The sequence below is a fragment of the Lepisma saccharinum genome, chromosome 1 (genome assembly GCF_977018435.1).
Source record: "Lepisma saccharinum chromosome 1, izLepSacc3.1, whole genome shotgun sequence".
Classification (NCBI taxonomy): domain Eukaryota; kingdom Metazoa; phylum Arthropoda; class Insecta; order Zygentoma; family Lepismatidae; genus Lepisma; species Lepisma saccharinum.
The window spans coordinates 61,232,443-61,259,136 of NC_139229.1; the positions used below are offsets into that span (position 1 = coordinate 61,232,443).

The window sequence follows — 26,694 nt, forward strand, 5'->3', positions numbered from 1 at the left end:
TTTCATCACTCATTCCCATCTTCGCAAATTAGCCAAAAGTAGCACAAAAAGCGAAGTAAAATAAATCAATCAATATTACACACTTGTATATTCATATTTAATGTAATCAAAGAATCAAAAATATTCATTGCATATTATTCTGTCAGTGCTCCATGCCCAACTGAAAGTCTACGGCCTCCATGGTGGAGTTTTCTCAAATTCAATCTTATGGATTACTGCCCCTGACAACCCACACAAATATATTAAAATATATTAACAGGGCCTATGTGTCCAAAAATTCTAATTCAAATCAATAAAACAGTATAGGAGCTAAGCAAAAAAAGACATACTAACTCAAACAAAAGGAACTGATTGATTGATTGATTGATTTGGTGTTTTGAGTCCACTTTATGCACAATAAGGCTAATCGGGACTGGGCCTACATTTTAAAGTGGAATCCGAACCACTATGTGCCTCCACCAGGAAACAAAAGGAACTGACCGTCGCATTTTGACAACTGACATCTTATATGGATACTGCAATGGATTCTACATACAAACAATTTGCATTTCGAACAACGTACGGTCGTTCTATTCTTTTTTCCTCCACATCCATGGTTGGCGTGCCATTATTTAGGGTAGGAAACGCTCCAACACGTGGTACGGAGTTAAACCGAGGGGGAACTGATCACTTCAGACTTGTGTAAGCAACTGAAAGCAAACTAGAAAAAAGGCGCAACGCTTGTATGTTTTCGCAAGAATAGTGCTTTCCCGTCCATTTTTGTGCGGATAAGGTAAAGAATTCAACATTTCAAAAAAGGCTCCACTCAGGGCCACCACGCAGGTTACATTTGCCATTTTACATACTGAAATTCGAAACTACATCTACAAGTACAAACACAGTCACAAATGTTACAGGATATACTCATCTGCGGAAAATTGTTAATTGTATAAGAACTTCAAACTCAAATTTACCTAATCAATTTCAAGATATCTTATCTCGCAATAATCTTCTGTCTGTCAGATAGATTGCTCTACAAAGGACACTAACAAAGTAAACTGACCGAGAGAATTCTGCTTTATTTTGCACACAGCTCTCTTTTCCTTCCTCGATAAAAAATAAAACAAAACTGTGAAACACTTGCCTCAGGGCATTATAAATATGTATAAATTCAATGGGATTTGGATTAATAAAAGTAGCAATTTTTCAAGTTTATGGAGAAAAATTCACGCAGAATTCCTGGAGTCTAATTTCCACACAATTCCTGGAATTTCTGGTGAGTAGCCACCCTGCATGAGGCATGTATAGGGAGATGTGGGAGTAGGGTTCCACACATTTCAGTCTCTGCCATTTTGGAGGTGATGTGATCAGCACCATACTCCGACCATCTCTATCTCCAAGGGTTGTACTGAGGTACCCATTTATTTGAGACTGGGTGAGCTCCAGAGCTGTGTTATACAAGAACAACGCCGGAAAAATTCCGACCTTAGATTATCTAGCCTAGGTCTCACACATGGAAAACTCCCTACAGACTAGAACACAGTATCTGCTACTCGAGGATGATAGGTTGCATTTAATTTTCGTTACATGCTAGTCTAAAAGCTGCATACAGGCCAGGGCCTGCCAAGCACCATTTCATAGGGTGACATGCAGTCAGTAGATTAAGCCCCATCGCTACTGTCTTCTGGTGATTGAGAAAACCATATTTAATAATTTAGTTGAATATCCTGCATTGTAAATTTAATGAATAAAATGTTCATCCTAATTTTAATTTGCGCATCGTTGCCTTGGTAGATGATGCTTTCCACTTGAACCTCATATTTTGTTGCATCCTTTCACAACACATTCTTCATGTTCACACAGGATAGGAGAGTCCTGTCTGCAGGGCAAATGCCTGTATTATGTAGAAATTTCAGCAAAAAATGCATGCTCGACCAGGACTTGAACCTGGGTCTCTAGCATACCTCGACCAACTGAGCTACCAAGCCAGCCCTGGTTTCCCCTGCTCTTGCTGTTTTCTGTACGTAGAGTTGTCTATGTTGTACATCTGACTGTGCCAAACAGTAAGGTAAATGCCTATATGTTCTATTAATGAGACACCTTCAGACCTGTGATTCTTGCCTGCTGCTTTCTGTTCACAGCCTCAGTCTCCATTATATACGTATACATTTCCATTACACATTTACACAAACATATTCCAAATGAAAATTGATCGCAGAGATGCTCACTTCAAATTGGTTAATTCCTAATATTAAATGCTAAAAATGAGAAGTTTGTCATAATACTAAACATATCACTATAGTTTGTTATCCTCACATTGTAACCTTAATCCCATATCTCTTTGTACACTCCTGTTCATATAAACTGGTGCATTTTATAAGGTTGTATAGTTGAAGTATGCATCACTTTATCTGAACAAGAGTGTACTAAATAGAATTATAACCTTCCATAAGGAAGAAAACAAATGATAATCTTTGATGAGTTCAATGTGTATATCAATTGATCACTATGCCCATGGTCATCCACAGGAGTCTTTTTTCAGGGAAAGGGAAGGAAAGTATTTTTTTTCCAAGAGGGTAGAACAGCACATATCCCCCCTGCCAAAAAAAAAAACTCATCAGCTTGATGTTAGCATGTTGCTGCAATATCCACCCAATAATTAAGATAAATTACTATGACTGAAATGTAATTTGTGTGTACAATTTATAATTTTAGGGAGCTACTTTCCAGGGGCAATTTGCAGCACAATAACTTCAATGACTTAAAACTTAATACATTCACACCTTTTAAACTTCTGATTTTAATTCACACCCATTTCCAAAGTCTTTTCTCCCCTGCATCCTCCCATGTGAAAATCATTCAGCATACAAAAGTTAGACCAAACACTGCCAATAAAAATTAGTTGGAGCAAAGAAAAAGTATTCATGCAGTGGGAAGGACTTGAACTTGGATGCTTGAAAGGCGAGATTATTTAGCATGTTCATAGTACCACAACTGAGTATGCCAAATGTGGTCCTAGAAGAGAGTAAAGGCCTTTCAGCAAAATTACTTCTGTTAAATTGTCGGCTATGTGAGATGCTTCAATATTCTTAAATTTTGCAAATACACAAGCCTATTAGAACATTGCATTAAAAGAACACAAGTTAATTGGTGGGAATGCATAGTATTATCAACATTCTTTATAAATGTTCAAGTATCAAATTTTCACAAAATAATCACTAATTCAGACTTCAGTTTATGTCCACTGAATACCACTTATTTGTACTATGTTTATTTAAAATCCTGCAGTAAATGCACTAAGTATCAAGAAGTGTTATTTCAGTCCTATATAACATCTAGCCAAGCACTTGCAACATGTAGGCTCATTCCATGTCAAATCATACAGAATTTTGTGAAAATGTCTCTACCATCCTCGATTTTTATGAAATTAGGAACACTTATAGAACTTTCCAAAAATGTCAATTTTATTGAGATTGGCCAAAGATTTAGAAGTTATGTGCTTCTCAAAATCTATGTATACACCAAATGCAGCTCCACTTTGAGTGACACACATTAGGTTATAAAACGATTGTATGTTCCCTCAGGTTTGCCCTATAACCTTAAAGTTTTTCTTGTTTTTCTCAAAATGGTGTTAAGCTATCATTTAAATACGGTTTCAAAAAAGTGTATCAAAAACCATGTATTTTTATGTATAGTTTTAGAAAAACAAATGACTAATTCAACAGGTAATTTCATGCATTGCCTCCCCTTTAATCTCCCCCAGGGTGAAGATAAACTATAGGGACAAACTTCAGGAGCTGACTCCTGACAGGTGAAGGAACAAAAAAAATCATATCAACATGTCCGGAAATGTACTGGTACACATTACATGGCATGACTTTCATCCATGTTACAACAGGTGTTCAAAGTGACCTCCATGCGATGCAATGCAAGCGTCCACACGTCGCATCATGGTTAGTCTCACTAGTTCGAATGTTCCAGCTTGTACCCGAATAGCATCACAAGTTGCACCGTTCAAGGGTCTGCACATCAGGAACAGACTCACATACACAACACTTTCCAGATGCCCCCACAAGTAAAAACCAAGTGGGTTTAAGTCTGGTTATCGAGCGGGTCATGCCACAGGGCATCCTCGTAAGATCCATCTTCTGGGGAAGATGTTGAGGTGTTGACGAACAATAATGCGAAAGTGGGCTGACGCTCCATCATTTATCAGCCACATTATGTGTCATATTGCCAAAGGCACATTCTGAGGCAAAAGAGGAAGAGTGTTCTGCAGGAAATCCAGATACGTCTGTCCGTTAAAGCATTGTGGAAGAACAAATGGTCCAAGTAGGTGGTCGCCAATAATCCCTGCCCAAACATTGATGCTGAACTGTTGCTGATGAGACAATTCAACCATTCTCCGAGGATTGGCTGTAGCCCACAGATGACGATTGTGTAGGCTGACGATGCCATCTCTACCAATGGTCGCTTCATCGGTGAAGAGGAATGACGACAGAAATCCCAATATGTTGGTGGCCTGTTGCAAAAACCAGCAACAAAACCGTTCCCTTGGAGGAAAATCCGCTGGTGATAGGAATAATAGCGGTTTTCAGGCAGGATACACACCACTGTCGCTTGGCTTACACCATGCTAACTGGCCACTTTCCTGGAGCTTGTACTGGGGTTGTTCTCAATATCGTGTAACACATGTTCCTCCAAATCTGGCGTACCCGCATGCCACGGCTGCCCTGTATGAAAGGACCCATGCTCACACAAACGCCAAAAAATGGCTGAAAAGATTTTGTGGTTTGGGTGGTGCTGTCTGTCCGGGTACGTGGCTCAATAAATCCTTGCAGCCTCTCAACCTTTTCCATCTGCTTGACCGTATAAGAAGACCATCTCGGCTTGTTCCTGGTATGAATAACGGACCATGGTGCTTCGACGTAGCTCTAATCACAGATTGTCCAACACAAAAAGGCACACTGTGAATGTTGCTACGAGAGCATGATGTCGTTCTTCAGTGCCATCTACCTTAGAAAATATGCGTTTCCGGACATATGTTGATATGAACTTTTTTGTTCTTTTACTTGTCAGGAATCACCTCCTGAAGTTTGTCCCTATAGTTTCTGTTCACCCAGTATAGGCAGCTCAGAATGTCTGATGAAAAAATTAGGATGGGCGATTAAGAGACAGGGAGATAAAAAAATAGTTTGCATTAAATGATATTAAAAAGTAATCTTAATAAAAATTCTTATGTATTTAGCACAATATTAAACAAAGCCTAAAGTACAATGTGTGTCAAGATATAATATTCAAAAATTGTATTTACTTTACAATTTAGGTGAAAGAATTTTTGTGGAATCCCCAATGGCAAAAAAGCCATGCTTTGTTGCATTCTAAATTTAGAACATCCACGCTTTATTGCAATTCATTTTAAATTTCATGTGAAAACTTCAGTGTTTTTGGTGGGGCTGCTGCATGTGGTTGGTGTGATTGATTGATTGATTTGGTGTTTTAAGTCCACTTTATGCACAGTAAGGCTACTTGAAACTGGACCTACAGTTTAAAGTGGGATCCGAACCACTATTTGCCTCCACCTGGTATCGAACCTGGGACCCCTTGATTACAAGGTTGTTGAACTTGGAATGGAGGGGAAAGAAATAGTTGTAAGTGGAATCAATGACACCATATTCAAAATACCATGAACAGGATAGAAATGATTTCTCACATTAAAATCGTTCAAGCAAAGCTATCTGTGTTCCATCATTTATTTACTGTAATAATACAAATAGGAGGACATATGTGCCAGAAACGTAAGTAAAACACACGTGAAGTCTTCATATTTATTTTCTTGTGTGATTGTGTGTAATTTATAACACAAATATATGATCATTAAATTACTTTCAAAGTACCAGGCTGTCCAAGCATTGTGCACGTGAGGACAACCTTGCATTGTGATTAGGGTGACCAGACACGTACTTTCAAAAAAGAGGACAGAGCATGGCGTCAAAGGAGGACAAAGCCATAAAAAGAGGACACCGCAAAAACTGGCAAAACATTTGCCATTACTCATAACTTAATCAATATAAAAAATCTTACTAACATTTTGCTCACATATACTCTTCAGGTGATCTCTTTCAATAACTTCCTCTTACCTTTAAGCAAAGAAAGAACCTTCTAATCTGTTATTTAACAAATGACAAAGAATATCTTCAATTTGAAGCACAGAATTTTACTCCTTTTCTAATTCTTGGATATTAGAACGAAATATCCTTACAAGTGAATGCAAATGTAAAAAGTAAAATTCGCTGTAACTTATTTCCAAAAAAACAAATTAAAATCGTGGGTAGTTTAGATTGGGTAGAGAAATATGATTTTAATGCCACAAACATTTCTAGCACTCTTTCAACAGTAGGGGAGAGTAAGAGCCACCTTACACTTTATCTCAAATTCGTTTCTTCCATCCTTTAAAAGCTGGATATTTTCTTGCAAGATCATTATAGAATATACACATCCGTGGCAGAGTGGTTAGCACATCGTGCCAGAACGCCAACGGTCCCGGATTCAAATCCCGGCCTAGGCATGGGTGTTCTTTGAGAGTGCCCCTTCATGATACCATCGCTCATCCTCATCTTCACGATTAACTAAAAGTGGCAGAAAAGCAAAGTAAAATAAACCAAATCAATCAATCAAAAAGGAACTGCACAGATAATTTAGTGCGTGAATTCCAGCCGTTGCAGAGGGCGAAGCAATGAGTTAGAATAATACTAATGACTAGTAGAGTTGCAAAAAAGCCGGCTTTTTTGGGGGAAAAAAATTGAAAATTTGGCTATTTACCAATTAGAGTTATATCACTTGAAATTACTGTTATGAGTTTACAGGTTTGTAGTGATATATTTTACAACTAGCTAAAAGAAATTGACATGATGTAGCAGCCAAGAGACAGATATTGGCCAATCCCAGTGGACACATATTGCATAATGGTTCAGATACAATTTTAACTTTAACTTACCGATAGGGGAGGGGGAGAGGCTTGCAGGCCCACAACCTCTCTTTTTTAGATTTTTCAACTGTTTGAAAATAAATTACATTGTTTCCTAGGATGTTCCCAATATTTATTTATTTTGTTCATAAAAACAAATATAATGTAATTAGGAGGCAAAATGCACTTGGTGCACATAACAGGTGCCATCTGGAATGTGTCTCATTCGAGACATTCATGCCAGTGACAGTGTATAATTGGTTGGTAATGGTGGTTATTATTGTAATTATTATATTTAATAAACAACTGCACTTCTACAAACTAAAAAGCATTAATAAAAAAATATTATGAATTTTGTGAGTTTTAGTGAATGATAAGTTTTAAACTTTGCACCTAATACATATATTCCTTTCTCAAATAATGCAAGGGCGTAACAAAGTACACTAATTAACAAGACGTTTGTGATAGTGTACGTACGACAGTAATGCTGCTGAAAAAATAGTATTTTCAAACTCTGAAAAAGCCGGGATGATACTTATCTATGGCGAGTGTAGGTAAAATGTAGCACAAGTGTGTATGCTGTATGCGCGATGGCATTTGCACTCGACTTCATGTACGTGTTCCTATAACAAATTCAAACCTTGAAAATCATATCATACTATTAGGTTCTATTAAAAACACATACAAAACTACTGTAGTTATGTAAATATGTTTATACTACATAGATAGATTTAATAAGCCTAAAGAATTATGAAGATAACACTCGGAAAGAACCGCCCATTTAAAAAAAGCCACCTTTTTGTTGAAAACACTGTTTATGTGTAGCAAGGAATTTCATATTGTAAATTGTATTTTGTCTTTAGAAATGAGGTCTATTTTACAGTAGGGAGATAAACTAAACCCATGGAAGAGGAAAAATACTGCCAACTGCTGTATTTTCATTGATTTGAGATACTTTTGCGAAAAAAGCCACGGAAAAAACTCATTTTTTTTCCAACCACTTCCAACTCTAATGACTAGGGTGCGGAATTTTGCTTATTTGCCTTTTATATTCTTTTGTAGCAAAACATATTTTAGTGCTTAAAGTTAGTTTCATGGGGTTTCTAGTCTGAAAACTCATTTTATAGTGCCTATAAATTCCTATTTTGCTTTATCATGCCAAAAAATGGCTCTTCTGCAATTTTTGCATACTTCAGATTTTTTTACATTGCTTTAGCTTTCCCTACATTGAAGGATGGAAGGCTTTGTTTATGTTGTACTGACTGAAATCTGGTATTCGACAGATTTGAGGGTCTCAATTGGAACATTGTATAAAATATTTTTTTTCTTACAATGGTGTAAATTGTTTTTTCATCAATTGTTTAAATTCACACAGTCATTGGCACAAACTCTTCTTGTGAGAATTACTTTAATTGATGATTCTATGCAAATGTAAATTTTGAGTATTAATAGTTTGTTAATCGTTTGCTCACTTTTCTGCATAAACTGAAGTGCTAATACAGTACAACTGTGCACTGTAAGAAGAAAATTGAAATAAGTTCACATTGATTGTCTGTCTTAATGTTTTTTTTTTAAATTTTAGGGTGCCTATTTTCATACCTTTTATAAATTTATAGTGTAGTTTTAAGTGCCTATTTTCGTGCTTATTTCAGAGGTTTTTAGTGTCCATAAATCCGCACCCTACTAATGACTCAGTTGGGAAAGTGATAGTGTTCAGCTCCCAGATGCTAGGTGAGCCTTGTTCGAATACTTAACGCATCCCCAAGTGATATGCCTTAAATAATGATCGTTATGTGTGGAAGCATTCTCTATGCAGCACATTTGCTATGGTCGATGCTATACTCTATCCAAAGACAGGAGGACATTTACAGATTTCTTAAAAATCTGCCCGGACGCCGGACAGACACTTGAAAAGGGATGTCTGGTCACCCTAGTCGTGATGCCACTCGACGAATACCTACGTTGTTAGGTTAGGTCCAGGGCAAATCCTGAGAAGTGGCGATACCAAACAAAAAATAAGTAATTTTTAATATGCACATGTTATGTATCAAATTAAAGCATGGAATCTCTACTTCAATAATATAGAAAAAAAAAAAAAATAGATTAATGAAATCAAGAAATGGCTATATGTGTGAAAGCTTGTTTGACATTTTTAAATTGTCATATTAGATGCAGATCTTGCAACATGTTTTTCTGCAAGTGATGCAATCCAAAATGGCCGACTTGATCTTCTAAGTTGGTAGGGACATAGGTGGTGTGTTTTTTATGAAAGGAATTGGAAAGCCTCAACTTTAACGGTAAATAACATTCATTTTAGAAAAACTAATTAGCATGTCACAACCATAACAAAAATTAACCTTTCAATTAAAATAAAACAGATTCTGTACTCAGTATTGTTTTGCAACACGTGTAATATAATCAAAAGTAATAGTGGCCTTGTGTGCAAACATAATATAAACAAAAATGCTATTTTGTCCAGTTGTTACACACATACTGTTACAGTTATGACACGAAGTGTTTCGGTTGTGACATGATATTTTTGTTGCTGTTGTTTACACTGTAAACACAGTGTAAAAGACAATTTACACCATAAAGAACATACACACAATGTTCACATCGGAAGCAACAATATATTTAGTAAAATGAGATCACCATTAAGGAATTTGAACAGGACGAACAAGAAAAAGTTCAATGTGAAGACATTAAGACTAAATTATCAGTACAATATAAAAAGAAAAAATCTTTTATAAAATACCTAAAAGTACTTACGTTGGTGAGTATATGATTTCCGTAAAACTACGATTCGGGATGTATCTACTCCCTTCATCAGGTAGATAGGCTATGCCATTGGCTTCGTCAAACAAGACATGGATCAAGAGTTATGGTAAAAATGGATAAAAAGGTTAAAATGTGATTTAAGACAGCTGAACATTTGTAGGTGCCTTATTCCTACCATTACATTAGAATCCTGATGCAAAAATCCACAAAAACTCTAAAACACAATAAAAACCTTTTCCAGAAGTGACTCTGTGAACACAGTACAGCTGTCTAAAGAGGCCTCTCATGGAATGCCGGAAGTTGTGCGGTGTATTTTTCTCTTACTCCCTGTGCCCCCCCCTCCCCCCCGCTTCCATTGGGTTATGTCCTATCTAGCTCGAAATATATTATTTCGCAAGATGCGTTGATCACAGCCAGGGTGATCTGGAAGCAGATTTTTCCTTTGTTGTATCCCACCTTTTGAACATATTAATCCATTTTTCATCAATGTTCCCGTCCTCTCTGTTTAGTTTATTATCCCTCCCTTTACAGATATACGCTGCTTCGTATGCATTCCTACTTAATAGTTTATGATCAACTCTCATTATTTCTCGCTTCTGAATTTTATGTTCTTCCTCTATCACGTGTTCTCATAGTCCAGTTCTTGGGGTTCCTACTTTTATGTCTTTGTCATGCTCCCCCACCTAATTTTCATGCTCCGGCCGATCTACCTGATGAAGGGAGAAGATACATCGAAACGTAGTTTTATGGAAATCATATACTCACCAACTTAAGTACTTTTAGGTATTTTATAAGATTTTTTTTTTTTATATTGTACTGATAATTTATACTAGGTGAGTAAGTCGCACCTGCATCAGTATGAATGGACATTAAGACTACTGATCAAGAAGTTATGACTACTGAAGAGTGTACTGAAAAATATGTAGTTGTTGAATATAAATCCAAGTTAGTAGACAATAAGTTAGCAGATTTAGTCAAACCATTGTATTATCTTGGGTATTGTAATTGCATGCAAGATAGCAAAATTTGCATTCAGTATTTGAGAGGGGGGGAATGGTAAGTTGTCTTATTATGTTTTTCCTGCACTGATGTTGCGATACAACAGATTAAATGCTATTTGCCTACCCCCACAGAAGTTCGTGGGAAATTGTATTTAAAAGATAACAAGTTTTTAAATTTAGTGCTTCCATAACATTGTAATCATAGCAGTATTATAATTAGCTATATATAATTTTGGATATAATTAAAATTTAAAAAAATGCCAATTCATGGCTTTTTATTCTTGCTTCACAGTGTCTCACTTGTGAGTTTACATAAACTCTAGGATAAATGCTGAAATTTTATTTATGGATCATTTGACATGGAATGACCCTGTACTGATTTGAAAACAAATTTCACTGTCAGTGATAAAAATTTCAGCTTCATGTGAACATGTGTCTGTCACTTGATTGATTTGGTGTTTTAAGTCTACTTTATGCACAGTAAGGTTCTACAGTTTAAAATGTGATCCGAACCAGTATGAGCCTCCACCGACCCCTTGATTACAGGTATTGATGCAACCACTGTGCCATCTGAGAGGCTGATGTGCCTGTCACTGTTCTTGAAATAAATAACTCTTATAAATAAGTGCCATCCAATGTTTGTGAGCGGAAATCAAGTGGTAGGCCTAATATTGGTTTACTTTACGTATAAATTTACAATACCGGAAGTATCTCCGATTGCTTTGAAATTACACATACTTACTAATTTTGGCCTCGTAATCAAGAATCTGCAGTTAAAAATTGGCGGTCACTTCCAGAAATTGCGAAATGGTAAAAATTTACTATCCTTCGGACACCTCTAATTTTTTTCGTTTCGTCAATTTTGACATTCGTACTTACGTATCACTTACGTATCTGCTTCGCGGAACATTCCTGAAGGTGTATCAACGTTGTTTTGATTAAATTTTAACTATGTTTCCTAACCTAACAGAACTAACCTAACCACGTGGCAATGGTTCGTGGGGCTAGTGCCAATGGTTCGCAATTATTTCCAATTTCTAGATACTGATACTAACACGACACCAAATTTTAACTATGTGTCCTAACCTAACAGAACTAACCTATCCTCGCGCCAATGGTTCGTGGGGCTAGCTATTCTCCGTCGGAGAATTAATTTTCAACAAACAACATGAATTTCAGCTATTAAACCCACATCACACAAAACACCTTCCCGATGTTCGATGTGGAACTTATTACAGTAAATAGTTTCTTCTGTAAAAATAAATAAATGTGTCCGAAGGATAGTAAACTAGTACCGTGAAGTTCGCTACCTGTTGCATAGAACGTTGATTTGCATTTGAGAAAATGGCATCTTGCATAAGGTGGAAAAAATGTTTGCCCCACAAACCATTCACGGTAAGGTTAGGCAAGTATAGTAAAAATTAAGGGTCATCATAAACATGGTTTTGAAATGCTAATCATTGCAAAAAGTAGTTGTTTTCTTCATAAATCAAGGGTGTTTACTCTGTTGACGGACCGGACCCACTTATTTTGTCTTCTTTTGCAATTTCTAGACGTGACCGCCAAATTTCAACTGCAGATTCGTGATTAGGAGGCCAAAATCAGTGAGTATGCCAAATTCCAAACAAATTGGAGACACTTCCGGTATTGTAAATTCGCTCTTTACTTTATATCAAATCACTTTTTATGGTTAATAAGAATAAATAGGATTTCTTTACCACAGGAAGGCATAACATATATTCACATATTTATTTGCTTTTCAGTTTTACCAACAGTGCCCAAACTACATGCATGTATTAGTTCGCATTGAATCTAGATATTCCTTTAAAAGGGTAGATCAGGTTCTACATTGTACACTTACAATCAGAAATAATACATGAACTCTATCCTTAATGAGGTAGCAATTTATTTGAACAGGAATTAACATGAAAAACTTAAATTATGGACCTTGTACTCTCCCTCATGATAAAAAAAAATAACCAAAAATCAATTCTCTAACTTTTCCATGTACGACCAATGCCACACTGTCAAGCAGTCATTCACCACTACGTATTTGTAAATGCTGTCTGCTAATCACCTTGCTGATTGTAAGGAACATCAACATCGAAGTGAACAAAAACATGTCATGAATGAAAGTTCTATTCTTTAGATTTAATTATTAGATTATATGTGACACCTGTAGTGCCTCAATCTAGTCAACTATAGATGCTGTCAATTATTTTCAGTTAAATTACAATAACAAACATAATACATACACCGAATGACTGTAATTGGCACATCATCTCATTCAAGCACCATTACCAAGTATCGATATGAGCATATTAATCCGATACTTGAGATAAATGGACTGAAATGAATGTTAATTCAACGACAGAATTATATTCAAAACTGGAGATTAGCCGTTAGCAAGTTATGAGAATAATTTAAGTTAGTCACAATTGTGTAAAAAGTAGCATGTCCTCGGCGTTCATGCACGCTATGAATTAAATAATAATAGTTCTTTATTATACGTTCGTTTTAGCTGACAGCTTCTGTGAACAAGTGTATTAAACATTAGTTTGTATGCCAAACCCTTACTTGTGCTAAATTTGCCTCCTTATCCACACCTACAATCGTCAATATCCATCTGTAAAAATAAGACAACAGCCTGAAATACCTGTCAGACAATTCCTATTTCCAGTTATATTTCCTTCACTCCCGAGTAGAAAATGGGTCAAACCCCTTCCGTATTTTCATTAAATTATGTAGAAAAAATTCATATCGTCAAAACTCGGTCAAACGTTCACCAACAACGTTAATCATGGCGGTTTGAAACCGCTGATCCAATCGTATAATGAATTTTATAATTCCTTTAGGTGCTATACGCGTTTCAATCGGATTACTGAAGATTACAAACTAGTATTTAATAGGCATAACAAATAACATTTATTCAACTTACCTCACAACATTCGAAAGTTCAATATATTACTTCCAGCACATTTTCAACACACTTTACACACCACGTAAGATGCACCACTGCCGCCTATACGTAGACATGAGAAACAATTGAACAACAATTTCATCAACAGATGTCGTGCTATTCGCGAAGAAGTATTTCATTGCCTGCATATCTTCTTCCACTAGATAATAATAAATGTAAATGATAATAATACCAATAATTATTATTATTTCCGTAAACCAACAGACGTGAAAAGCGTCATGGCTGTGAGTGAAAGCAGCTTAAGATAAACTCATTTAACTTAAGCCGTTGTAAAAAGGAAATGAAATAAGATTGTAATATTTTATTTATCTCATTGATACACCTTGTTTCATGACCTTGTGCCCACTGTAACATATACGACATGGCCGAAATCGGAAGGATAACGGAATATGCTCAGGCTGTAGGCGGGAAGGTTGGTTTTGCATAATGTACACTGTTAATTTCGTACATAAATATATTGAATTAGTACTGTTAATAAGAATACCATATTTCGTGTATCCAAGATGTGTTGTTCTATGTTTTGTTCATAAATACAACCTTACAGTTACGCCTCGTATGCTTTAGTAAAACTTCAAGCGCGAAATTTGCATCTTTTTCCAGATTACTTTAATGTAGAATGTTCGGAAAGGAATTACATTATTTCATGATATCCTTTGCTCTGCTGAGAATCTTGCTTTGGAAATGTATGTCGATGTCGGTCCACCGTCTTGACTACTATTTTTTTTTTGTAACAAGAGTATCATTTCCCCCTCTTTTAAAATCAGGGTAACAGTATCAGTGGTGCAGGAACGAGGGGGTACAGGGGTACATTGTACCTCCTCAAATTTGTGAGGGGGTACTGTACCCCCTAAATCCGTAAATCCAGTTGTACCCCGTTAGATAATTTGACAGGCACAAGGTGCTACTGTTAAAGGAACATATTTTCAATTTGCTCAATAAAAAAGGTTTATTTATAATGTTTATAACTTACAAGCAATATCTAATTTATCTTACTTAGCTACCACAGAAATTCAAACCATTGTAAACTTATTATACTACATTGTGCTTGCTACTATGTAGTTAGTTCATTGACCTGTGTTCTAGGAAACCTCTTTAAGGAGATGAAAATTGTGTAACATTTCTGTGAAACGATGGAATCGAATAAAGTTTGCTCTCAGAAAATCACGCTCCAGATGAATGCTCCTTTGCGTAAGGGGGGGTACACATTTCTAAAAAAGTGGTCGCGTCTATTCAAAGATAATATATAAATCTTCATCAAAAGAGTATGTGACTGACTATTTCTTTTGAATTTTTCAAATGGAATTTTCCGAAATGAAATACTTACAAAAACGAGACGAGACACGATAGACCAACTTGGGGAGTACAATGTACTCCTGTATCACCCATAATTTTCACAACTTTGTAAGAAGGGAAACTATACTTAAACTTATACAAGAGATGTTTGAACATAGAGTTGATACTGAGACAAGAAAAGTCTGTGTTTCCTCTCAAATTTCGAAACGAGACTGAAATAAATCACTGCAAAATCAAAGCGAGGTTATACTTTATGTCCGAGACGATCTTGTTCGAATCTCTGGTATCATATTTGAAGAAATTGGTAAAAATAAATTTAAATTACTGTGTGTCTTATCCAGACATACCAGGCATATAATTTATTGACTTCTTTTTTCAAAATGTCATGTATTTTGTTTACTGTAATTTCAAAGTTAGTAACAACTGCGAGCCTGTGCTGACTGGTTTAATCTACATATTTGGGATTTAATTCTGAATTTCAACGGTTCACAGCATCGAAACAAGATATAAAGCAGAAAAACGTTATTAAGAAAAGTTTTGCTTTAATGACATATATGTTGTGAAACTTTGAGTGGTGACACAATGTACGTGTTGCTTATATTAAACATTTCGTGGGTCAGGACGAGATATCTTGCCTTGTAATTGAAGGGTTCCACATGCACAGTGCTTTGGATTCCACTTTAAACTGCAGATTCAGTCCCGATTAGCCCATGAAGTGAATATACATAGAATAACTTTTAACAACTTCTGAGTGGACACCAAAACAAAGAAAAGCACAAACAGAAAACGAGAAGGACCTCACCACACAGGAGATGAGATGAGGCTGTGACAATTCTCGACTCGTCTCATCTCGATGTCATTCCTAGGTGAAATGAAAGGTTCCCCTTTCCTAGACATTAGAACAGGGTGCAATTTGTGATTTTATCAGAGGACGACAACTTAATTTTACTTAAGTATTAGATATAGTACTTAGAATTGGACGTTAATCGCTTAAAATCTAATTTTGTTATCGAATGCAACACAAACATAGTGCCATTTGAAGTTAAACCCTAAAATCAAACTGGAGGAAAATTACATTAGTCAAATGAATGCACAGGATAAATGAGACTCACTGCAGGTCCTATGGTTTGCCAGTTGGCTTGTCTAGAGCACTGTGTTATCTAGACTAGACTTCATTCAATTTCTTGCAAATTTTTCTGCATGAAAGCAATTCACTGGGGGTATAAGGAAAGGAAAAGTATGTTTAAAACTTCTAATTGATTTTTCTAATCAGTTAAGGTTAGGTTTATGACATTCCACATTCGGCTGGTAGATAGTGGTAGATTTTTGATTGAATTCACAAGGTCTTGGAGCGAGATAGGAATGTTTGATTGAGTGATTTGGTTTTATTTTACTTTGCATTTTTGCCACTTCTGGCTAATCGCGAAGATGAGGATAAGTGATGATATGATGAATAACACCCATGCCCAGGCCGGAATTTGAACCGGGGACCTCTGGTGTCGTAGAACGATATGCTAATCACTCCGCCACAGAAGCCGGCGAGGTGGGAATGTGTGTTGGATTTTCTTTGTAGATGCGAAAATCTTTAACTGTGATGCACACATGCTTTTGCTTACATTAAAGTTCACCTTTTCATGTAAACGAGGAATTGACAAGTCACCTTAAAACACGCATATATATATATATATATGCATTTAATACCACTAAATACGAAAATAAACTGTGGCCGGCTCTTCATATTGTCCACCGAAGATTGAAAGAAAAATAAAACAACTTATATAGATGTCTGAGGAAATACCGAATACATATCTTCTAAAAGACATTGGATGTGGTACATATCACCATAAATTGTTTAAAGATATTTTTATGCTTAGCTATGGGACTTTACAATTAAAATGAACTGATGTGGACTCTATAAGTATGATATATTCAATAATATGGTTTCTGTATCCGGTTGGTGAGAGACGATTGTTCCTGGTTGGGATGGCTGAAGATAGAGGAGAAGGGGGAATCCTCCTCACCCCCTTTAATCTCACCCTTCATTAAAAATCAATAGATGTATCTTTGTTCGCAATTTTCACATTTTGAACTCCTGATATTCCGTTTCGTTAAATTCAGAATGAGCCCATGAACAAGGTCCAGAGCTTTATATTTTTCGGAATTGTTATCTCGTTAAAATCTGTTTTTAAAATGGCCATAAATACTAAGAAAAACAAAGAAATAAAAATTATTTATGCAAAATATTTAATTAAAAAAACAGGAAATTTGTGTGCTGTTCTAAAATGAAATATTTCCAATGCCTTCACATTATACCTATAGGTATATACTACCTTTGAAGTAGGCTAGTATAGCTGTGCGTAGTATGTATATGTGTGGCTGAATTTTGTACACCCCAAATAAAAGACGTTCCTGCACCACTGAACAGTATGGTATAGTGAAAACACATTTTACCAGTGGCATAGCGTTATAGTACGCCTGTAGGCCTGGCGTTCCCAAATTTAAAATTTCAAAAATGCGTAAGTGCTGTAAATATAAAGTAAAACTTGACTAATTTCATATATGTTTGACCTTCATGGCATTATAATAGCTATTTTTCGCGATCTACTTGCAACGCTCCACTAACAACACTCGTTCTAGAATTCTTTTTCAATGCCTTTCCTGCCTGAATGCCGGGCAGGTTCGGCATAAAGAACTCTATATTCCTTGCTGCCTTTCTGGAGGGAAAGTTTGGATCTCTACAACCCACGCGCAAATGCTCTCTCGTACGCCAGCGTATGGAGCAGAGGACTACAGTGATTGGTTCATGTGACCCTTCCTGCCTTCTGAAGCAGACGACAGCGGTAGAATTCCAGCTGGTTCTTCACGCTCATGCCACTCGTGCTATGTGATGCTACAATATGCAATATTGACTGACGTAATATACCACTTCATAATGGCCACTGTATTGTGTAATTTATCACACGAACAGCAATGTGCATTAAAAACTAAAAAAACAACACAGTTTTTGTCAAATAAGTTGGTGTCCTCGTGGTAGAAGTTCAGCCTGTGGCTGCTGTACCACTTAACTCGCAAAACTATTCTTTTGTATTATTATTATTTTGTTAGTATCTGTCAATGGAAATGTTTAGCATTCATTTGAAAACTCTTAACATTGAATGATCTCTGGAAAAAAATATTTTAAAAGGTTTATTAACATTCTCAAAATGTAATAAACAGTGGTCTGAATTACTAATCGGCACTGTTACGTCAGTTGAGTGTACTATAGTTGAATCATCCACCCATCTCTGTGTCAGTGTGTTTTGCACAGCTTGCCAAGATGACAGAGGCCCCTGATGCAAATCCCGGGGTGACCATAGGTGTTCTTTGTGAATGTCCCTTCATCAATATCATCACTCATATTCATATTCGCAATTAACCAAAATTGGTATAAAAGCGAAGTAAAATAAACCAAATCAACCAGTAGCCAACAATGACGTCTACTGTTATTCAGAGGTGCTTGTGATTCAGGTAGATTTCTTAATGACATGCGTCATGCAGAAAGGTATATAAAAAAGGTATAAAACAGCACAGTTCAAAACATTTGTGGCATAGTGAGGCATCTAATTTTCTAGCTAAAACATGCACAGATGATGTTTTATTGAAAACTCAGCTGACTTCAGGCAAATAATACCTGTGGCGACTAATACCATAAGTAAATTATTAAGCAAGAAAGGGCCGACCCTTCCTTCGGACTTGGCGTTCCCACCCGAAATGCCCCTGCTACGCCACTGCATTTCACTCGTTTATTTCCTAATTATTTACATTTGTACTTACCTTGTATGCATAGCGGAACATTTTTGAACGTGGGATTTTGCTTTTTACACTGAAAAAAGCGTAATTTTTCACATTACAAGTATTTATTGTTCGTTGCTAATTCGCTTTCGTTACAGAAAATATGGCGGGCAAATCTTGACTCACGTTGTGTCTCGTCAGCTGATATGCAGTGTTTCCAAACTTATTAACCAAAAAATGCCGCACAAACTATTCACAGAAGGTTTATAAGAGAAAATTGATCCACAAACCATTCACGGAAGATTAGGTTAGGCAAACAGAAAATTAAATTGGGGAAAAATATTTCACAATGCAACCTTCACACGTCATCTTGTAAAACTACCTTGTGGTTGCTACACTAACAGGGGGTTACATAATCGAACGCACAGAACATTTGATTCACGTAGTCTACTTTAATAATGGCAAGAGCTATTGTGCATGGGAGATACATTTATGTCAAAAAATACATGATTTACCGGCCAAATAAGTTGAAGGAAGGGAGAAAACACTTCCACAAGCTTCCAAAAGTCTACAGAAACTCAGTTCCGTAAGTAGTTTCTCCTGTAAATTGGAAGAAATGTGTTTTCACTATACCATACTGTTACCAAAATGAATTCATTCTGGCAGCTAAATCATGCATCATAAGTATGCATATTACGTTTTTGACGAAAAAACTAAATTTGAAAAAACACATTGTAGTGTTAATTTTTCATGTTTTTGAAAGGTGTGAGATGCCTTTTGTGACCATGTTTTGTCACGAAATAATGCGAAATGAACTGCAAAAAGCGAAATTAACTCTTAAACACGAAATTTAGGGTTTATTCACCGACGCGACACCTTTTGAGGTCTGAATTATCCTGAGAGTTATGCAATTCCCGGAAAATTGATTTATTCTGCTGTTAATATTGGAGAAGCAAAAATGGACTCCTTTACACAGAAATAAACTTAATACTCTGATAACTACATAAATGTGCTATTAGAAGTGAAATGTTAATTCTGTGTAATAAGTGTAGTTTTTAAATCAAATTTAGGATTATATTCACAATTTTAAAACCAAAATGTCTTTTTATATACCACTTTTCATCCAATTTTTCACCACTATAACACCGATATTTTATTTTTATTTACCGCTTTTGAACCCGAAATTGACTCAGTTTTTGTACCGAAATTTTGCTTTTTTATTTACCACAAATATGTGCCTCTAATCATAAGGCACAGGTAAAATACTGTTTTGCAAAGAAAATGATGTATTTTGTGACGCTTTTCTGTTCCATTAGGTTATTTGCGACAGTGAGTACTATTATTGACTAGATGAAATTGGGGAGCGATTTTACAATACAGGACAATTCCCCGATTTCGTTCATATTTCGCATACTCAATAATTTAGGGTTTCTAATCACGAATCTGCAGTTAAAATTTGGCGCTCACTTATGGAACTTGCAAAATAACGTGTAGAAGGTTGCGATTTTACAATACAAAAAGGGCATAATTTCGTTAATAATTCAAATACTCACTAATTATGAGTCCTGATGACGTATCTGCTGATAAGAGTTGGTGGTCACGTGTAGAAATTGTAAATTAACATGTAGAAGTGTCTCTTCACCAATTTTAGTATGATTTTACAATTAATTGTTATGAAATATTTTCATGTCTCAACAGATGCCAACAAGGTGGGGAATAGTGACTGCTGGCAAAATTAGCCATGATTTTGTTACAGCATTATCAACACTGCCTTCAGAAGACCATGAAGTGGTAGCTGTGGCAGCCAGACAAATGGACAGGGCTCAGGAATTTGCCACAAGACACCGTATACCAAGAGCATATGATTCATATGAGGAGCTTGCTGTTGATGAGAATGTTGGTATGTTTAAGTTAATGTTAGTCAAATATCAGGCAACATCAAATATGTGTGCACCCTCTATTTACTGAAAATTTCCAACTTTTTTCTGTATAAACAGCATGTGTTAAACTTACGAATATCCAGGGAAGAGACTGAAAGTAAGCTAAGTAGACAGATCTACTCTCCCACAAGCACTTAAAAAGTACTTAACTGCTGGGGAACTGATGGTCAACTTTCACCAAATTTATTGCCCAGGGCTCACAGTTTGTCAGTTCCAGGACTAATATAAAACTGTTATACATTCAACTCACCAACTAATGGTCCTTGGTCCTGTCAAAGTAGTTTCCTCCTGTATCTGTACACAGCTGCCAGTGTATTTGGATGTGTCTGAAGCAGGCAGAGAAAGTCTCTTCTAGGATGCTTCTCAGTACATCTGTCACAGCCTTCTGGAGTGCTGGAATATCTTGATGTCATTTCCCTTTCAATGGATTTTCACATGGTAAAATGAAAATAAATTGAAAGGTGACAGATGGGGCAAATATGGAGAATGTGGAACAATAGGGATATGAGGTTTGGTCAGATGTTTCTCTACCGATACAGGAATATGGGACCTTGCATTATCATGCAAGTGGAACCGTTGATAACACACATCTGTATTCAATTTCAGTACAGTACAAACAGTAACATGGCGGTCTTCTCAAAGTAAGTTCCTCATACATTCCTGATTTTCAATGTTATGTCCTGTTAAAGGCCGGCTTGATCGTGGATTGGCTCCACTGAAACCCTGCCCTCCCGAGATCTCTTCTGCCATTCAAGCACACTGCCTCTTGATAATGGCTGGTCTCCATAGGCTTGCTTCTATGTTTCCATAGGTGTTTTTTTCTTCTAGCTTACACAGAACTTACTGTTAACTCTGCTCCAACTCCACATCTATCATATCACTCATGTAACTCAACTAAATTAACCAATTCGACGAACAGTGTTGCTAGGTGCAGCCCTGACACGTGCTGGTTACACAGAACCACTTCCAAGGACATATGTATTCACAACACGTATCAGGTGACTAAATAACACCCAATTTGAGTGTTTCAGTATCACAGTTTGAGAATTAAAAAATCAACCCTGTAAATTTTCTGACAAAGATTACAGTTTTGCTTTAAAATATTCTAAGAATTACATAAGAGATAAATTGAATATTAAAATAGATATGATTTGAATTCACTTTTGCCACATGATGTAGGTGTAAAATATAATTACACATTTTACATATTAAAAGTTATTTAAGATTTCTCAGTGGGATGTGTGGCATTTTTTCAAATCCTGCAAGATAACTAAATTCTGAGAAGTGTATGCTGGTGTTGGTGGTAACACTGTTAAGCCTTGTTTCCATGTTAATGAAACATTAAAATGCTGACCAAGGGAATCTTTTTTAGTATAAAAAAATATATGTGGAAACGTTGCATTTTTATGTATATTTTTATACTATAAAAGTTTGCCTCGGTCAGCTTTTTAATGTTTTATTGGTGTTGGTGATTGAATTTGAACTGATATTTTCCAGTAGCAATATATTCATAGCTCAGCCATGCTAACAATCTATATTTTCATTTAACGGATGTTCTTGTTACAGAGGTTGTTTACATTGGGTCAATCCATCCTTGTCACTTTCCATTGGCGAAACTTATGATTGATCATGGAAAGCATGTGCTAGTAGAGAAACCTTTATGTATGAACTTGAAAGAGTCGTGCCAGTTGATCCAACTAGCCCAGTCCAGGAAAGTGTTCCTTATGGAGGTATGCAACAGAGTTCACTTTATTTGTCATCATTAGAGCTAAGATTTTCATGACCTTTCATTTTTCTTTGCTAAGGGTGATGTCCCTGAAACATATTAAAATTCTTGCTATAGAAGGAAAAGTAAGGTAGTTCTTTAGGGGTATATGTATGCATGTGTAGACCTTTCCATGTGAGACAGCATATTTTAACCACTTGTCAGTCATGTTCAGCATATTTTGCTCCTTTCCGAAGTTAATATATGTTCTGCATGTCATGAGCTAATTTGATTGAATAAGTCCTGGTTTATAGTTTGCACATATCTTTTTAAACATGGAAATATAGCTTGCAATAGAAATAGTTTCTAATACGAAATTGCCATAGTTATATTATATTATTATATTATTCCTGTAAACTCTCTGGGCTTATAACCAGTGACTACAAATTCTTGTAATATGATTTTATTTTATTTTTTTATTTTTTCAACACATTCGGGTCTGGCCTCACAATACAGCATTGTTACCTCTGGTCTGCGTTTTTTGTTGTTTTTCAAAAAATCATAGAAAAAATATTTTTAATTTGTTTTTATTTACCACATATTTCTTAAATCTACAAAACTTCCTCTTTTCAATTAACAAAAATTTGTTAAATTTTATTTTCATTTTCAGACGTTTTTTAATATTTTTTTCAACAATGTTTTTTGAAGAAGAAAAAAGTACAACATTGTAACAAATGTTAATATAGAGCTATTTTAAGTTCGTAATCTGGAAATTTCAATAATTAACTACATAAACTATCAATACATCTTTTGAATCTTGCATAAGAATACTTCTTATGTGCACATAACAAAAAATAATTACAAATTACAAGTAATTATCTTTTGTATGAAAAAGTGGCTGCAGGACAGGACCAGACGATGTATCAGTTGGTTCTGCGTCATCTGTAAAAATTAAACAAATAAATAAATAAAATAAATTTTCATTTTACATACACTATACAAAATAATGAATGGAAAAACTAAAAATACATCAGTACATGTAGGAGAATCAAGCAAGAGGCTAGATGAATAGACCCAAAAAAATTAACTCTTCTCACTTCATTCATAAAATACTAGAGTTTGCAACACTGTTTATATTGTCGACAATAATTATTACGAATATAACCCACCTTCCAAATCTTCAAATTCATCTACATCATCAAAATCGTCGCTAACTTCAATCTCTGAGGCTGAATCCTCTATGCAGTCTGGATCTAAGGATGCCATTCTAAACAATGCACAGTACATCAACCCGACAACAAACAGTCACAGGTGCGAGATAAAAATAGCACATGAGTCACCTAGCGGTTGGAATTTCAACAGAGGGGCTTGAATGAACACACGCATGAGACGAAGTACGAGCATAGCCCGTCGTTCAATCGGCAAAGCAATTGCATACCGCAGGATGGGCTATGCCCGTCGTTCGTCCACATTGACTTCAAGTGCACTGCGGGCTATGCCCGTCGTGAGACCCCAATGTGTTAATACAGTGGAACCCTGATTTTACTTTCCCGGATTTTACATTTTCTTGCATTCAATTTTGATGGTCCAAAAATAGCAGAAAGTTATAAAATTTTCCTCGATTTTCCACATTTTAAGTTTTTTCAGCTTGCTTCCCTGAAAAATGTAAAATCGAGGTTCCACTTTACATTGTGTTGCTGTATAAACGAGAATTATTTATTATCTCAGCAATTAACTAATCTTTGGTACATGCATCATGTGTAGGAGCGCACACATTTCATTTTTGCCGAAAATACGAAATGTGAGATAACATGTTGTAATGTTCATTTTTCATGTTTTTGAAAGGTGTGGCGTGCATTTTCCTACCATGCAAAATGTGAAATGAACTCTTAAACACGAAATTTGGAGTTTATATACCATAGCGACGCTTTCTGAATTGTCCTGTGAGTTATGTAAATCATGGAAAGATTGATTAATTTTGCTGTTATTATTTGAGAAAAAATGGACTCCTTTACACAGGAATAAAGTTAATACTCTGATAACTACATACTCGTTAATGTGCTTTTAGAAGTGGGATGTTTAAATGTTAATGTTTAAGTGTAGTTTTAAATCAAATTTAGAGCTTTATTCACCATTTTAACACCGAAATGTCATTTTATATACCGCTTTCAATCCTGAAATTGCCCAGTTTTTGTACCGATATCTTGATCTTTTATTCACCATAAATATGTGGCCCTAGTCGTGTATATTACTTTAAGCTGTTCATAATAGAATAATTTTGACTGCCGTATGATAGTGTAGCTTTTATAGACTTATGTTTCAACTAATAAACACTAGTGTTCATCAAGGGACTATTAAAATTCTCTCCCAGCTTAGATTCCTTAATTCATAATTCAGCTGGTGTTACCAGCTCCATTCTCATTTTACACCCTCCAGATGATTATTCAAGTTTAGGTTTTAACCGTGAACCATTTATTCTTTTTTAACCTGCATATTTTTCTACCAAGTCATATGCAATTTTAGCTGGGCAATAATTATGTTAACATTCTCCAATTGCTATCCCACTATCATATATGTTAAGAATTTATTTTTATTTTATTATAAATTTGTGACGAATGTTGTAACACAGTCCGTGTCTCATCTTCTCCTACCATTCTCTGAACCTTATCTTTTCCAAACCCTTCCTCGCTTCATCTAACCATCTCAGTGTATGCTCTTAATTCTAGCCGAATACGTTTTTGCATGTAACATCCTCTTTGGTATCCCTACCCATCATATTTTATGAGAGTTTATATATGAGGGCATAAGTCATGACAGGGCTAGCACAAATATTTGAAATATACAAATGGAAGAGGACGCTTTATGGAATTGAACAATATATGAACAAGGCAGGTCATGTGTACCTGGGGTTCTATACATGCGTATAGACTTGCCTTCTTTACATTATTGTCCAATTCCGTGAAGTGTCAGGGCCTCCCCAATGTCGCAGTGGTAGCGTCATCGCTTTGTAATCAAGGGGTCCCAGGTTTGATACCCGGTGGAGACACAAGTGGTTCGGATCCCAGTCCAGTCCTGATTAGCCTTACTGTACATAAAGTGGACTTAAAACAACAAATCAATCAATCAATGCATGAAGTGTGTCTTCCAATTGTATATATCGTGAGGAAAAAAAAAATAGTTGCCATGTCTTAGTTGCCAACCCTCGTATATCTGTCTATCTTGATTTTCTAATATTTTTTTTCTCTCTCTCTATTTGTTCTTATTCTCTCTCGTTGTTTACCATTATTAGACCACAATTTTATTCTAATTTTTTTCGAAGATTCTTAAGGCATTTTCATCACTTATCATTGTTCATACTTCACCATATGTAATTACAGCTTATACACCATGATGTGAGAACGAAAGGGATGCAGCTCCAATGTATTGAATTTACAGGAGAGAAGAAATAATGTAGTTTTAGGAATATGACTGACTTAAAAAGAGTTAGTTAATTGGAGATACAGGACTTCAGCTTACTGCTAAGGATTAGAAGTGGAGATATGTTGATCTGAGTCCAAATGGAATCCTTCAGAGGAGATTATTTAAACAAAACTGAAAACCACATTTGTGGAGTTACATTCCTCTTGTTCTCATATGAGGATAGAGCTGAGCCAATACCACTTTCAATCAATACTTTCCAACAGCAATGCTAGGTATTGGCAGATAGTGATAATTGGTATCAGCTCAGACCTTGTTGTGTATATATATACCAGTCCAAACTTTGTTCGTTTTTTTCAAGTGGCAAACAGTGAAGCCGGAGAAAAATCCTGGAAAACCAAGCGAGCACCTAGGGTGGGCACAAGGCATGCACACCACTTGGTACATACTTTCACAAAGGCACAGTGTTACGGTGGTCTTTCATGGAGGCTGTACGTATCTTGTTACAACGTTATTGGAAAAAAGGGGGTGAGTGCTGCGAGGGAAATTTGTGTTGTGGAAGGTGAGGGCACAGTGAACATTAGGACAGAACAGAAATGGTTCAAGCAGTTCTGTGGAGACATGAGTGTGAAAGACAAGCTCCAATGTGGGAGACTGGGTGCCATGGATGCAAATGCCCTGCTACAGCACGTGGCAGCCGATGCAAGCATCAGTACATGACAACTGGCACGACAGGTTGGATTGTTCCAAAGCACCGTGGTTCACTCTCTTCACCAAATGGGTTTTGTCTCTCAACAGCCTCGACTTGTTCCCCATGAGTTGACACCACAACAGGCTGAACGACAAGTCTCCACCTGTCAACA

The 26,694-nt window shown here is 36.1% G+C and overlaps 2 protein-coding genes across 4 annotated transcripts in view; one reads left to right on the forward strand and one right to left on the reverse strand.

The window, feature by feature from the left end:
* Arf6 (ADP-ribosylation factor 6) overlaps positions 1-13,776 on the reverse strand; it is a 54,308-nt gene extending 40,532 nt beyond the window's left edge. Inside the window, exon 1 of one of the 2 annotated variants that reach the window (XM_083131994.1) lies at positions 13,664-13,776. The gene's annotated coding sequence lies outside the window, so the exon portion shown is untranslated. The remainder of the gene's footprint in view (positions 1-13,663) is intronic. The other variant, XM_083131996.1, reaches the window with a different exon arrangement.
* The window catches only part of LOC145995417 (trans-1,2-dihydrobenzene-1,2-diol dehydrogenase-like), a 43,806-nt gene that overhangs the window by 847 nt on the left and 16,265 nt on the right, over positions 1-26,694 (forward strand). The window contains exons 1-3 of one of the 2 annotated variants that reach the window (XM_083131992.1): positions 14,068-14,117; positions 20,468-20,669; positions 22,276-22,439. In XM_083131992.1, coding sequence (XP_082988118.1) covers positions 20,468-20,669; positions 22,276-22,439 — 366 coding nt within the window. In that variant the 5' untranslated portion in view covers positions 14,068-14,117. Of the gene's footprint in view, positions 1-14,067; positions 14,118-20,467; positions 20,670-22,275; positions 22,440-26,694 lie in introns of those variants that run through there. The other variant, XM_083131993.1, reaches the window with a different exon arrangement.